We start from the raw sequence: 15,801 nt of genomic DNA, 5'->3' as shown, positions 1-15,801 counted from the left end.
CCTGTAAAATTTACCTTTTTGGACTTTTTGACCGCATTTTTCATATAACGGTGACGATATTAGAAAAACCGAGAAACCAGCTGATTTTTTCCGGAATGATACAGGTGGTACACCGCACGACGTCTCGGAGGTCAGCGAATCTTCCGGAATTATGGTCAGCCGAGTATATAAGGAGCCGCATCGTCGATAGTTGTCAGTACAGTGAAGTAAAGTTCCGAATATTGGGGCGAGATTGAAATCAAACATAAATAGTTGTAAATAAATACGGTGAAAATAACTATCTCGAGTAAGTGATTAACGTGTTTCGTTGGATAAGTGTGTAAATAAATTAGTTGACTATTATGGTTTTAAATCACACCTGACTAACGGTAAAAACACTGGTGTTCGGAAAAAAATTCTGCTAACCTGGAAGACTTACCTGGTTTACCTTCCAGACATTATTGTGGTAGGAAAACAGTTAGAGGACCAATTTCTGGATTAAAGTTGATCGCAAAGAAATGTCATCTGTTTCAAAGAGCTGTGCCGTAGCTAGGTCACGTCGTTTCCACTCAAGGAGTTCCTGTTGATAAGAAAAAAGTTCAGAGTGTCAAAGATTGGCCAGTTCCCAAAGACAAGCATGAGCTATGCAGCTTCTTGGGACTATATACTTTAACGACGCAATGTGGAAGGACTTGCCAACATCCGAAAATCATTGACCAGACTGACAGAAAAAAACCGAAAATTCTACTGGAACTTCACACTCACGGTCCCAAGACTATCAGGAAGTGGTTTACAGGCGTGCAAGTTCTGCTGTGCTATTATACTCCCCAACAGAAAACCGTTGATTGTTATTTCTACAAGAGGTCCAATTATTGCAATAAGGGAACCTTCTTGCATCGAATAGTAGGACAAATGACAAATGTTCTTAAAGGGATTAAATTGTTTGATAAAAAATTTGTGCTGTCTTTCTAAAAATAAATAATTCTCCATTCAAAACAAAGATGTAGCCTATGGTTAAATTTTATTTCGGCGGTTTGCATCTACATTCCTTAATATTATTTTTATTGAGTTGCTCTAGGGACTTTTGACTATCTCTGAGGGCGTTAATAACATAGCTGGTATCTCTTGCTTCCCTCAAATCATTCTCCTTATACATATCTATTTCTGGACCAGAGGACTATAAAAAATATGATACAGAATTTAACAACCTATTAAGAAATGTTATTGATACCTTTTTACTTTTGCATTTTATTACATGTATTTCCTTAAAACACTTATCTTCTTCCCCTTTAAAGTCTCTTATACAGCAACAAACCGAACAGATTTTCAAGATTATGGCCAAAGGATAGGCGAGGAAAAAGATTATATTCAAGCAAAATTCTACTTTTCTGGAAAAAAGCCTTATAGCAGCCAAATTTTTGATCTACAATACTTACAAAGGCAGCATCCTAACAGTCCTTTCTCCAGTATCTGGATGTACTGGCCAACCCACCACGTCATAACATACTTCTCGACCCTTTAAGTTAGTTTCTCTATATCGATCTAGAGGTTTTGGAAGATCAATTAACGCATCCATACCATATTCTCCTATTTTTTTGGAACCAAAAGTGCCCATTAGGCCTTTCAAACAACCTAGGCATAAATTAAGAAAAATAGCTTCTGGCAGTAATAAGACAAAGTTTCTATACCTAAAAACATTAATCCAAAAATGATCCCCAAAACTACAATAAAAATTAGATAAAAAGTATTTTCGAAAATGCTGTGACGGTAAAATGGTTCAAACGGAGAATAGGGCCGATGTTTGCACGTTCTGCTGTTTCTTAAGAGCATTTTGTTGATTTCTTGGTGGTTCTCGTCAATTTCGCACGTTGCAAAACAAAAATAAAATGCCAACGAAACAAACACTGTAACAGAAAAGTGTAAATACATAAGATTAAAAGCTTGTAAACATGTTATTAAAAAAAACTTTGCTGCGACATTTGGTTGACAACCAATTGGTGACACTGAGTGAATTTTACATAGGATGGAAAAACTGTAATCACAAGTTGCATACAAAGGTTAACATCAAATGCAATAATTTAATATCATGGATGCAGCGGTCGAATCAGGAAAACTTTTTGAGATAATTGATATGGAAGGCTTTAATAATGCTGTTTATTATGATGCATGCTAGCTAGACGCAACAGTTTGTAAGGCAAAAACAAACCAAAATAGCATTTAATTGAGAACAGGGTCAGAATTTATCCACGATGAGACTTTATCCATAAAACCAAAACAAAGACTTGATTACCAAGGCCAAGAACAAGACTGTGTTGCAAAAAATATTTAGAAGGAACAAAATTAGTTATTTAAACTAAGATAAAATTTAAATACTTGCCAAAATATTGGCAGTTATTAAATTCTTCTAAAATGTTAAGATTTAAAAGATCAAGCAAATGTCATATTGAGCATCCGCTTTTTAACAAAAGTAGAAAAAATATTTGACTTTAGATTCTTTCTAAAGTAAAAGACTTTTTTTTGAAAGAGTTCCTTTTTCTAGAAAAAATATTTGCTTGCCACAAATTACTTTCCGTAGCAATTTTTTAAACAACAAAGAAGTTGAAGCAAAAAATAAACCCGTGTCCCTCTACACTCTGCACCACTGACAATTTTAAAATTTCTGTTTATGAGAAGTATGTCTAATGCAATTCTTTGGTCGTTTGTTAATTTTCATGATTTTATGACGGTTATTTCAAGAATTATGAGTAAAAATCACTTTTCCGGTACTATTTTCAAAGAGTCGTCGCTTCCTTAGGAGGCAGTTTAGCAAATAAATATATTTAAACTATTATCTTAAAGAAACGTGTATGTTAGAAAAATATTGATAAATTAATTAAGATAAAAGAATATTTGTATACCTTTGATAGGCGAAGTCTAGCAAATTTTCCTATTCTCACACACCGTATCAAACTCCACATAATTTGATAAATTATAACTAATAACGCATTTCTGTAAAAGCTATCTGCATTTAAAAAAATCATATGACATAAATATTATTTTAATTAAGTACGCACCATTTTCCAACTCTTCCCTATATATTGCTGTTCTAAGGTAATAAAAAAAGAAAGATTAAATATAATTTATTATAAATGATTAAATATAGATTAAAAATAAAAACTAATTATAGTAATATTATTATAATTTTTTGTGTACATATATTATAGGTACATTTAATGATAAAATAATATTTTACATAATGAAAGCTGTGCAGCATTTCCTTCTCAATAACACACTGCTAGATTGTAGAAGATTAGTGGTAAACGGTAAACGAAACATGAAAAATTATCCACCTTATCCACTTAAATTGACCACCACTGGTTACATAATAACCGTAACATATGAAGGGCACAGGGGTAAAAGGGGCTCATTGCAATTTTACTCAAAACTGTGATATTTTCAGGATTGATAGTATTTCATATGTACTTTTACCTCCCATATTCCAAACTAGATAAAACGTGCTCATTGAAGAGAAAATCTGCTTTAAACAAAAAAGCTATACACGGGTAGAACGAGCTCATTTATCGTGTAAACCGAGCAAAAACCGACTCATTGTAGAAATGAGCGCGTTTTTGCATGCAATGCGTTTCAACCATGCTATTATTAAAATTAATTTGTTCCAATGTTTAGTATTATTGCGTCAGTTGGTCGCTCTACTAGACGAGAGCGTGCTTGTTTGTTTTCTTTTTTTTTGTTTTATCCTTAAAACTCAAAAAGTTCTCATTATGGAAAGTGGTGAACATAGCAGTGATGAAGGACTAAACCTGAAAAATAGTGTAATGGAGTCTAGGAGCAAAAAAAGAAAATCTTACGGCAGATTAAGGGACGTTAATAAGAAATGAGACTCCAAAGTCATGAAATTGGGCCCTGATTGCAACTGTTTAAAAAAGTGTTTTGATGTTGTACCCAGTGATACAAGATGTAATATATTAAAGCAGTTTAACATGCTTAGTTCGACTAATGCTCAAAATTCATACCTTAGTGGCTTAATATCAGTACTTCCGGTTCAACGTAAGACATTGAGAGAAGGTGCTAAGCACTACAGTGCATCCTACAAGTACAGGGTGCGAGCTGTGGTAGCAGGTAGCACGGAGGAATTTGACGTGTGCCGTAAAGCATTTATTGCTATACATGTCATATCAAGAAAAAAAGTGGAAATTTTGGTAGCAAGCTTGAAGGAAACAGGATATGCTCCTGAAGATAAACGAGGTAGGCACTCAAACCATTCTAATAAGCTTCCAGTAGAAACTATAAGTCAAGTCAGGTTCAATTCATTTAAAGGTCGTGGAAGTCATTATGGCCTGAAGGACTCTTCAAAAATATACCTTTCTGAAGAGCTAAACATAAAGAAAATGCATAAAATGTTTAAGGAACTTCACCCTGGCAATAAAATATCGTACGAGTCGTAGAGGCAGGTGTTTTGCCGTGATTTCAATATCTTTTTTGGTTATCCACGAACGGATACTTGTAGCAGCTGTGATGAGTTCACAATAAAAATTAAAAACTTAGAATCTGAAAAACTGGTGAAAAACTCATCTGAGGAGATCTTACGTATATCCAGGGAGATGGAGAGATTAACTACAGAAAACGCGTTACATAAGAAAAAAGCGGAAACTTTTTATAGTAGGAAGAGGATGTCTAAGATGAACAGTAAAAAAAATCAAATTTAGAGGCAATTTGTATGTATTTTGCCAAGAATCTTCCAGCGCCAAATATACCAACAAATGATACCTATTACAAAAGGCAGCTATCAACATACGCATTTAATGTTTACGTATTGTCTACCTCTGAGAGCTATTTTTACGTCTATCCAGAAACCCAAAGGAAAAAGGGTTCAGATGATGTGTGCCCACTGCTTCATTCATATATAACCATCTAGATCGAGAAGCAAAGCACCTACAAATATTTTGTGATTCATGCAGTGGCCAACAAAAAAAATTTACCTTTTTTCGTTTTCTTCATAACGAGAGTTAGTCAACAACGAGAAAAGGTTAGAATCAGCTTCTATCACGTTCCTCATTCGAGGACATTCCTATATGGAATGTGATAAGAATTTTGGCCTCGTAAACCAAAAAAGCAGAGCAGATCTTCCCAAAGACTGGTTGAAAATATTGGAAGAATCCTGCCATTCCCCAACTCCATTTACGGTTATCGAGGTCAATCACACCTTTTTCCGCAGCTGGGGAAAATTTCTTGACAATAGTTACGCAAAAAAGTCGCCATTCCCATCTAGACCAATCAGAGAAATTAAGATAAATAGAGGACCTTTGATACAGTATCGCACTACATATAATGGATGTTGGGAGTCAGCTTCGCTGCAAGGAAAAAACCGAAAGTCTTCGCGATTAGCTGTTCGTCATCTTCAAGACAACGAATTTATGCTACCTGAGTTAAGTTATGAAGGTACAATTTTTTTTATTACTATTAAATCTGTTTTTTACGTATTTTATTTATACATTTAGGGCAGCTTCCAATATCTGCTGAGAAGTTTCGGGACCTGCAGCATTTAAAAAAGTTTTGCAACAAAGCAGCGCAAGACTTTTTTTCAAACCTGCCGCATCACTAATTAACGAATTGGTAAATTTTAAGGATAAGGTCGGTTTTATAGATCTACAATAGTAATGTCTATTAGGAATATTGTTTGGAGTCTTTCGCACCAACGACGATCGAGGTTATGATTACTGTGAAATAACAGGCTTATTTCAATAAAATGGACCCCTTTTTCCCCTGTCACTTTTGTACCTGTATGCGATTTTATTATTTTTTTGTACTGAACGGAAATACAAACAGTCTCAAAACACTTAGGGAGTTTGTTTATTGTTTTATCTTCACAAAAAAAAAGTTAATTGGTTGAAAAAAGCAACATAGCGTTCGTAAGCTAGAATTTTAACCTTAAAATCGATCAGCTGAAAAATCACAAAAATGCTCATGAGCTCCCTTTACCCCTGTGCCCTTCATATATGATTATTAATGTTTTTAAATATTTTTTAATATGCACTTTATTACAGTATTTAGCTCATTATTTTATTTTTTAATTTACTTTTACTCTACGAATTTAAAGAAACCAAACACTTATTTGATTCTTAATTTTACAAATTTCTTTAAATGCAGTTTAGTTTTTTTTTCAGAACTGCATGATAAAAAAGACGCTCTGCGGCTACAGAAGTAGTATATAAAATACATAAAAGATCTTTTTTATTTTAGCTAAAGTTTGAACGTTGATTGACTTATTTTTTAATCAACAGTTATAATTATATAAGTTATAATTATATTATAGATATTGTATCTCATGTACCCTCCACGATTCCCATAAATCAATATTTTTCGCACCACACTTACCTTACAAATATTCATTTGTGTTAGTTGAATGCCTTTTATGTTTTTTTTTAATAATGGAGTACAGGGTGTCCAGTTTAAAATCATTTACACGGAGATATTGGAAACCGTTAAAGATACAGGGTGGATCAAACGGGGAAACAGTTGCGCTAGCTAATACCCTTTAAATAATCTGTCATCTACTTCTTTAAGCTCGGAATAGCAATGAATATACAAGGAAAAAAGAAAAAGTGCGTTTTATAGAATCCTTTTTGTCTTGGGAATTATACCTTAGCAAAACTCCCGTAAGGTTGTCTTTTAGACGCGTAAACTTAGCTCCATCAGGTTGTCGCCTTTTTGGATATTTATTTAAATATATTTCTTCAGCTTCATTTCGATGATCCTCCAACATATCGTACTTTTCATAGTTTTAAAAGTTATTAATTTTGAAACCTATAATTAATTACAGATACTCACACCTAGGTAATTAAAACAGACAGCCAACTTCATATTGAGGGAATTGAAGAGCAATATCAAAGCTTACTACTATGAAATCTTAATTTTGTTAATTTAAAATTTTTGAACATTCTGTATATTCTATTTCTTCGTTTTTAGAACAACTTGTCATTTTAATTTCTACAATACAACCACCTTTACTAAAATCCTTGCACTTTTCGTACATGGTTTCTAAAAATGTAACGGTAATGTGGTCGAGCAGAGCAATTATATTAAGAAGACCAAAATCTGATCAAAATAACGATTTTGATTAACATACGTTCTCTAGAGCTATGGATAAGAAGAGCATTAAACTAAGAAGGGTGCGAGAATCAAGGGTAATAAAACTTTTGATACTAAACCTTTTAGCTAATCTAGACTGTAATAGATAGAGTGCTAATTTCTTAAAAAATAATAATATTTATACGTTCATTTTTAAAATTATCGCAGCACCCCCTACATTCAATATTTAGTTTTTTTATCACTTATCGATTGATATTGGAACCACCCGGTAAGTGCAAAAAAAACATTCTTCTCAACTGAAATGTCAATACCAACAAACATTTTCATAGCAACCAGCGTCTTATATAATACAAACAAATATCCCGCAATATTAAATAGCGCGCTTACTACCAAAAACCATTTTCTGTTTAAAAATGTATTCGGCTCACGTAATAAATGATGGAGATTTTACTAAAACAGTTTATACACTAGTAAGTACAGATCATATTTAATTATTTTTCCGTTATTTTGAGAAACTCCATGTTGCAGTACAATTTTTAATATAAAGACATCACCAGAATACAAGTCCAAAAACATCCATAAATAGTAGGATATCCCAAGAATAATCCATATCATCATAATTAAAATTAAAAATCTAATGTAATCCTTTATTTAAGTTTTTTTTTGCAAATTATAAAAAAATTAATATCAATGAAAGGGATTAAAAAAATCTTTTTAAATGTCATTGCAGAGTTTAAATGAAGGAAATCATTAAGTGGGACTGAGTTATCCAAGAAAAATCTTTCTACTTATATTGTATGTTCTTTTCCTAAGATATTCTTGAGATGTTCTACTAAGAAAGCGATAAGTGTATATTTTAGTAACAATCCTTGTCCTAAATTGTTTACATTTTAAGGGTATCTAATGATTATTTATAAACTTTATTTAGATAAAAGACAACCGATTCAGCCAAGCCATAAAAGTCTTACATGGAATTCCAGAGTCGAGTTCTAGCAGGGCCGGACTCAGCCTTTTAGCCTATTGCTACTTTTACATTCAAGATTTTAATAATGCCGCCAGTTATTACGAGCAACTGACCGAAATGTTTCCGGAAAATGACGATTATAAACTGTATTATACGCAGTCGCTGTATCAGGCTTGTTTGTACGATCAAGCCTTTCAGGTAATAATTGGAAGTTACAATGTAAGTTACAACTCAAAAAGACGTTTCTGACCTTTAGTTAAGCCAAAACAAAAACTGAGAAAAAGCCTCGGTTTTAAAAACATATTTAAGAAATGTTAAAATATAACAGCCAGGTGACGTTTCATAGTCGACCTAAATAGTCAAAACCTTATATCGATCATGTGGTCCAACACAGCTAGAATTGTTGCACTTTTTTTTTAATTAATTACAGTTTTTGAGATCAAGACTTTGAATTTGGTTTCAAGTACATTGAAATAAAAAAACATTTCATTTCCTATAAGTAATAATGGCCTTTTTAATATAGCGATCACATACCACTGTTTGTTAATAAGTTAGTCGCATCCAAGTTTTAACTGAAATTATAAGAGTTTCTATAAGAATATATGTATATTGATACAAAAGAAAGAAGTTGTTTCTATGTAGAAAGAAATGTGCAAAAAGTAAGGATGGTACGAGTAAGGGTAGCAAAATATCAATAATACATATGCCATTATCGGCACAGTTTAAACTAAATGACAAATAAAATGTTACAATCAAAATGACATCTTAATTCTTAAGCATACGATAAAATGATCACTACACTTACAAAGTGTAGAAACTATTTGTGAGTCTCATATACATAGTGAAGGGTGACGAGATACCATATCTCAGCAATGAATATCCAAGAGTTTTGGGGAAAGGTTGGCTATCAAAAGTGTGTACGACAAATCGGTGGAAATCATTTTTAACTTAACTTTGCCTCTAGTTATGTTCTTGTGTTATTTTTAATTTTTAAATAAATATGCAGACATAAGTATAAAAAGTTATCAAACACCCAAAATAATATTTTTTTTTTTTTAAATAAGTAGGTATCAAATAACTTACTAGAGAATAAATCCTTTGTCGGCCAAATAACGAAGCTACAAGCCGCAATAAAGTACAGCCAAGAAGATGTTCTTTCTGCAAAGAGCTTGGTCGAGGCATGTCCATCTGATGATCCCGATAAAGAAGTTAATTTGGGATGCCTCCTTTACAAAGTAACAGTATTTTTCTTTCAAAAAAATATACAGGGTGACCGGAAATTACATCGCAATATTTTATCAGCTGCATCTTTGTCTAAAAATAAGACAAAAAGTTCATATCCAGGAATCTTGAAAAGTGAATCGTTTTCATTTTATAATTTCTATTGAAGATGGTTTTTTATTAATATTTTCGAAACGCCTGGTCTTTATATTTCGAAATTTTTATCGCATACTACTGTCATTATTACTAAGTGATTTGACAACACTTTATGCTAAAATGTATACAGGGTCGATTAAAATTAGTGGTCAGCAAAGATAAAAATTTCATAATTTTTTTTCTGGTTACTTTTTAATTATGTGAATAGTAAAATTAAGAAGAACCAACATTTTTACATAAAAAAGGTGCTCTTGTCTTATTTCGATAGAAGCGTCCGTTTTTGAAATAATCAGACATAAATGTCTTGCAACAGTCATAAAGTATTTTTGATCACATTTAATAAACTTAAAAGGTATGTTACAAATCATCAGGTATAAACGTGACATAAGACTATTACAAATATTTAATTTTAAGATCAAAAACTGTTTTCTTTGTTTAAAATTTTATTTCAAAATTGTAAATAATTGAGAAATATTAAAACAATTAACTTATTAGCTAAGAAAAAATAACTGAAAATACTAAACAAATCAACCAAACAAAAAATTTCTTGAAACTAGAGACTTAATTCTAACGCAAAAAGACAAGAGTACCTTTTTTATTTAAAAAAAGGTACGTAAGTAACGTAACTAGAAAAAAAGTTATGACATTTTTATCTTTGCTGACCACTAATCTTAAACGACCCTGTATACATTTTACCATAAAATGTTATAAAATCAATTAGTAACAATAACAGTAGTATACGATAAAAATTTCGAAAAATAACTACCAGGCGTATCGAAAATATTAACAAAAAAACCATCTTCAATAGGAATTATAGAACACCCTGTAACATTAAAACGACTCACTTTTTAAGATTCCTGTATATGAAGTTTTTGTTTTATTTTTTGACAAAGATGAGGCTGCTAAAATATTGTGATGTAATTTCGGGACACCTAAGATATTAAAATTTTTATCTCTTATAGGATGGCAATTACGAAGAAGCCCTAGTAAAATTTAATGGTGCTCTTCAAAACCAAGGTTTTAAGCCTTATTTGGCTTATAATATCGCGTTATGTTACTACAAGTTGAAGGAGTATGGATTATCTTTAAAATTTTGTGGTAAGTTTTCCGCACGCATATTCTACGCAATATACTGCAAAATAAACATGCCTATAATTTGTTTAGCTGATATAATAGAAAAAGGGATTAGAGACCATCCGGAACTAAGCATTGGCATGCAAACTGAAGGGATAGAGGTTCGGTCGGTGGGTAACACTTTAACTCTGCACGAAACATCTTTGACTGAGGCGTTTAACTTGAAGGCTGCCATAGAATATCAACTTAAAAATAGTAAGTATACGATTTTTTCTCATAATATTGTTATCATTGAATTTATTTAATTTTTTTAGTAGACGCAGCAAGAGAAGCCCTGACAGATATGCCACCCAGGGCAGAATACGAACTGGATGCTGTTACCCTGCACAACCAGGCACTAGTTAATTTCGATCAAAACCCTACAGAGGGTTTTGAAAAGTTACAATTTCTTTTGCAACAAAATCCGTTTCCACCAGAGACATTTGCCAATCTATTGTTGCTCTATTGTCAACACGAGTGTTATGATTTGGCCGCCGATATTTTAGCGGAAAATGCCCATTTGACTTATAAATACTTAACTCCTGTAAGTAGAGTATTCCTTTGTTTGAGCCATTATGTTAAAAATTCAAGTTTTTCTGACAAAAACGTCAAAATATACAGTAAATGCCTGCATATTTCGAGGCTTTTGTTGGTTTAGTTATTTTTGTTTTATTATCGGTGCTTTGTTGAAGTGAGCAATAACAACAGTAGCACGAAGTATTTATTTAATCTAGTCCTGGTGATATTAATAATATTGATAACAATGGTTTATACGCTGCAAGAAAGAATTGAGTCGGTGGGTCTTTATTATCAACAAAATAAGTCTGCTAGAGCAGTAGCACGTGCTTTTAATGGTAATCATCCAGATAAAAGGGTAAATCATAATGTAATGGATTTGATGAAGAAGTTTCAAAAAACAGGGTCAGTACAAAACACAAAAAATTAAGTTCAGCATCCAGTGAGAAATTGAGTGGTAGAAATTGCACTGTTGGGTCATGTTAAGATGGAACCTAATACATCTGCTCGAAAACTTGCTACCGCATCTGACGTGTCTAAAAGTACCTACGTGTCTAAATCAAACTAATACATGAGCTAAATGAAGATGATTTTCATTATCGTATACAATTTTGTGAGTATTTTTATGATTAGATTGAGGTTAAATCATGAGAGAAATTTGCTGTACAATATCTGTTTCTCGGACGAATGCTCCCTTGATTTACATGGTGAAGTCAATAGACACAACTGTCGATACTGGCGCGATACTAATTCTCATCTAATTCAAAAAACACATACGCAGCGACCACAAAAACTTAATGTATGGGCTAATATCCTGGGAGATCATATTGTTGGACCTTTTTTTTGTTAATACAAATCTTAATGCGGAAAAATCACAAAAAGTTCTGCAGGACGCCATTAATCCTAGTATAACTGAGTTACTTGAATAAGATGATAACCTTCTAGAAAATGAACTGATGTTTCAACAAGATGGGGCACTACCACATTATTCTGCTGCCATTAATCATTTTTGAACGACGTACTTCCTGGACAATGGATTGGCAGAAAAGGTATCGTAGAACGTCCTGCTGGATCTCCCAATCTTATCCCTTTGGGTTCAAAGAAAGTTGTGGCGTTAATTTTCACTGAACTATGACAAATCGAATACTTTTGACGGCTTTGTTTCTAATAAATCTAAGTATTTGTTATAATTTGGCATTTTCTACTTTAAAACTGTTTAAGTTTGATATTATCTTGAATATTATTTCTCGTTTATTTATAATTAAATGAATAAAGTTAGTGCCATGTATAAAGAATAAATATCAATTATTTTTAGTATCTCTATGAATTCTTGGACGCAGTAATAACTCAACAAACATCCCCGAGCGAGGCCTATCAAAAGTTTGACGAATTGGCTAGCAGACATACCGAACAGCTCAGAAAACTGGCTAAGCAAGTGCAAGAGCACCGGAATAGAGGCGACATAGAGGTGGTTAAAAAGGCCATTATGGAATATGAGGAATACCTGGAAAGGTAAAATTATGATTTTTAATAATATGTTTTAATTTTTTCCATCAATAACTTTATAGGTATATCCCAGTGTTGATGGCACAAGCAAAGATTTACTGGGACTTAGAAAACTACCCACAGGTGGAGAAAATTTTTAGAAAAAGTGCAGAGTTTTGCAATGAACATGATACATGGAGATTAAACGTGGCTCATGTTTTATTCATGCAAGAGAACAAGTTTAAGGAGGCCACTGGATTTTATGAGCCTCTGGTTAAAAAAAGCTATTCAGAAGTAATTATTTTCTTGCATTTACACAATTCTCGTAACTCATGGCAGTTTTTTTTGTAGCTTCTGAATGTAAACCCAATAATTTTGGCGAACCTATGCGTCTCATATATAATGACCTCTCAAAACGAGGAAGCCGAAGAACTTATGAGGAAAATTGAAAAGGAAGAGGATCAGATGTTTTTTGAAGAGCCAGAAAAGAAATATTTTCACCATTGCATAGTAAATCTGGTTATTGGGACGTTGTACTGTTCAAAGGGCAACTACGAGTTCGGCATTTCCAGGGTAATGAAGTCTCTAGAGCCTTACGGGAAAAAATTGGGCACCGACACCTGGTTCTACACGAAACGGTGTTTTTTAAGTCTAATTGAGAACTTGGCCAAGCACATGATTGTCTTAAGAGACTCGGTTATTGAGGAGTGCGTTCAGTTTTTGGAAGCTTGCGAACGTAAGTTGATATATATTTTTTTTTAATATTTTTACGCAAGAATAGAATAGCTTTTAAATTTTTTATAAGGCTCTGTGCGACATGGATCAGTTCACATGAGATCTTGACTAAATTTAATAAACATAACATTAAAAAAAACATATGGGATTTTAACATTTTTTAGTTTCAAAGTTATTGTTAAGTTTCAACTTTCGTTCAAATAAAACATATTTATATTACACATTTGTAAAAGAATACTAGGGTTTATCTAGCCTCTAGTCTTAATTCTATCTTCTTTGAAAAGATCTTTATCTTGAAGAAAATCTGCAGATAAAAAGAGTATTGAGCACCAAATTGTTTTTCGTACTATTTCAATAGATTAGAACTGTGAGCAAAAATTTACATCATAGAGCGCCACTAGTCTCTGTGTACCTGGTTGATGTATGTATTTGATAATCTGCAAAGTAACATTAAAAAAAATCATTATTTCCCAGGAAAACTTAAGCTCAATTCATTACTTTTGCATGCTGCAAAAAAAATTCTTTTATATGTTATATTAGCTACCCAGTTCAATTGTGTTCACTTTTAAGGGTGAAGTTGGATAAGCGGTGAATTCAAATCTAAGCTGTTCAAGATTTTTTTTCTTTCAAAGCCAACGTTTCGGCATATATTTTCGGCCGATTTTTCTGAAAAGTTTTGAACAGCTTGAATTTTAATTGACCAATCCAACCTTATCCAACTTAATCCTTAAAAGTTAACCAAAATAATTTGTACTGAATCAGGCTTCTGGTTAGAAAAACACGTTCTTAATTAACTAATTTATTATATTTTTAAACTTTTTGTAGCTTTTAGGCCTCTTTGTAACATATTCAATACTTTTGGGGTAATCTTATTTGCCAATTTGTCAGTTTTGCATAAAGTACTACTGCTATAAAACCACTTCGTCTAATTTTCTTATCAACAATCTGAAGGTATATCCCACCCTATTGTAGAACTAAACATGAGTGTTCTGCAATTATTCAGTATTTCAGGTACCTTGCCACAAACTTAATCTAAATTATGGGCACTTCCATGACTGTGTCTATAATTCTCCGTGATAAATCCTCGAAGGGAAAAATCATTAGGAGATAAATCGAGAGATCTGGCAGGCCATTTAATCGTGCCCTTGGTGCTAGTAATGTGATCAGTGCAGGTAGTCTCTAAAAAGTTGCCTACTATGCTTGCATTATGAATAATAGGACAACCGTCTTGTTGGTTTAATTTAAATTGATATTATCCGCCGAAGAGTAGGAATAATTTATTCCCTCGAAATATTAAGACATTTTGAATACGTATATTTCCTATATGGTCGGCGCTTTCATTTCCACATCAGAATATTGTTGGTAGTATACGGTTGTATACGATAGCACAGTAGACGAACCTCAACTGTATCTACTTGCATGTTTATATTTAAGTTTTCTGAATTTGTTCGTCACTTATTGGATATGACCTTGCCAATTTAAATAAGAATTAACAATTACTCAAAGATATTTGAACTCATAAAACAGCAATTCATCAGAACTTAAAAATTGACAATGCACAAATTTTGATAGAGAAATTTCGAAAAACTTATTTATATCAAACTATGCATTTGTTTTTAGTTCATGGAAAAAGGGTTAGAACCATAGCCTATTCGACAATGGCTGAAGAAAATGAAAGTCCCAATGGCAAAGAGACAGTCAGTTACGAGGCCAGACAGTTAAAGGCAGTATTATTAAAGTTACAAGATTATTAAAAGATATTGTTTTTGACCATGTTTAAAAATATTTCACTTAAATACCATTATGTTTATTTAAAAGTTGCAATAAAATAAAAAGTTCTGAACAAGTTTTTATAATTTAGGATTTATTTATATGCAGGCCAACAACGACACTCCGGGGAATAAGTGAGACGGGAGTTAAATACCGCTACTTCAGTAGGGTACGTTATCCTTTATTTTTTACAAACTTAAAAGACTGTTTTAGTCAAAAAACTTGAACAATAGGTATAATATTCTATACTAAACTTGTGCTTTACTAAATAATTCATTATTAAAGAATACTGGGGCGAAAAGACACTTACTCCAAGCAATCCTTGCATTGCTGACTTTATAGCTTACCAGAAATCTACAAACGTGACATTCCCATTCGTCCTGTTGTTAGTTTCACAAATACCTACTCTCATTTTAAAACTTTCCTCCTGCTTCAATATAGTCTTCTCTTTAACTGCATTAAAAATTCAACCGATTTTGTACAAAAAATAAAAGATACATACATTCCAGGCAACTCAGTTTGACCTCATTTCCACATCTCGAAACTTTAACCATTGAAGACAATGAAGTCATTCATATACAAGGTATTTGCGAAATCTCGCAACTGGAGATACTACACACCAAAATATATAAATTGACCCAAAGCTACTTATAGTTAGCGAGATACTGGGTGTTAAAGGTACAATTTTATTTTCTATTTTTCCTTATTGCTTGTGAATCATTTCAGATTTTGGTATAAAACTTGATATAGGAAGATTTTCTATTATGGGTCCG

At 32.5% G+C, this 15,801-nt stretch overlaps 2 protein-coding genes across 3 annotated transcripts; one reads left to right on the top strand and one right to left on the bottom strand.

Moving 5' to 3' along the window:
- Positions 1 to 983: 983 nt before the first annotated feature.
- On the bottom strand, positions 984 to 1,994 carry LOC126739638 (uncharacterized). The gene is made up of 4 exons (XM_050445406.1): positions 1,668 to 1,994; positions 1,416 to 1,611; positions 1,211 to 1,367; positions 984 to 1,156 (listed from the first exon to the last, which is right to left on the bottom strand). The coding sequence occupies exons 1-4, from the start codon at positions 1,906 to 1,908 to the stop codon at positions 1,001 to 1,003; spliced, it is 750 nt and encodes a 249-aa protein (XP_050301363.1). The 5' UTR covers positions 1,909 to 1,994; the 3' UTR covers positions 984 to 1,000.
- A 5,014-nt stretch (positions 1,995 to 7,008) lies between these two features.
- Positions 7,009 to 15,101, top strand: LOC126739806 (tetratricopeptide repeat protein 30A). 2 transcript variants are annotated; one of them, XM_050445625.1, is made up of 10 exons: positions 7,009 to 7,163; positions 7,997 to 8,230; positions 9,100 to 9,267; positions 10,372 to 10,507; positions 10,574 to 10,738; positions 10,798 to 11,066; positions 12,354 to 12,550; positions 12,607 to 12,817; positions 12,875 to 13,259; positions 14,879 to 15,101. In XM_050445625.1, the coding sequence occupies exons 1-10, from the start codon at positions 7,119 to 7,121 to the stop codon at positions 15,010 to 15,012; spliced, it is 1,944 nt and encodes a 647-aa protein (XP_050301582.1). In that variant the 5' UTR covers positions 7,009 to 7,118; the 3' UTR covers positions 15,013 to 15,101. The 2 variants fall into 2 exon arrangements, with proteins under 2 accessions (XP_050301582.1, XP_050301581.1); XM_050445624.1 differs by lacking the exon at positions 7,009 to 7,163 and adding an exon at positions 7,378 to 7,538.
- Positions 15,102 to 15,801: the final 700 nt, after the last annotated feature.

This window comes from Anthonomus grandis, chromosome 8 (genome assembly GCF_022605725.1).
Source record: "Anthonomus grandis grandis chromosome 8, icAntGran1.3, whole genome shotgun sequence".
NCBI lineage: Eukaryota > Metazoa > Arthropoda > Insecta > Coleoptera > Curculionidae > Anthonomus > Anthonomus grandis.
Note: the sequence above shows the minus strand (reverse complement) of the source record. Positions and strands in the feature narration are given on the sequence as shown.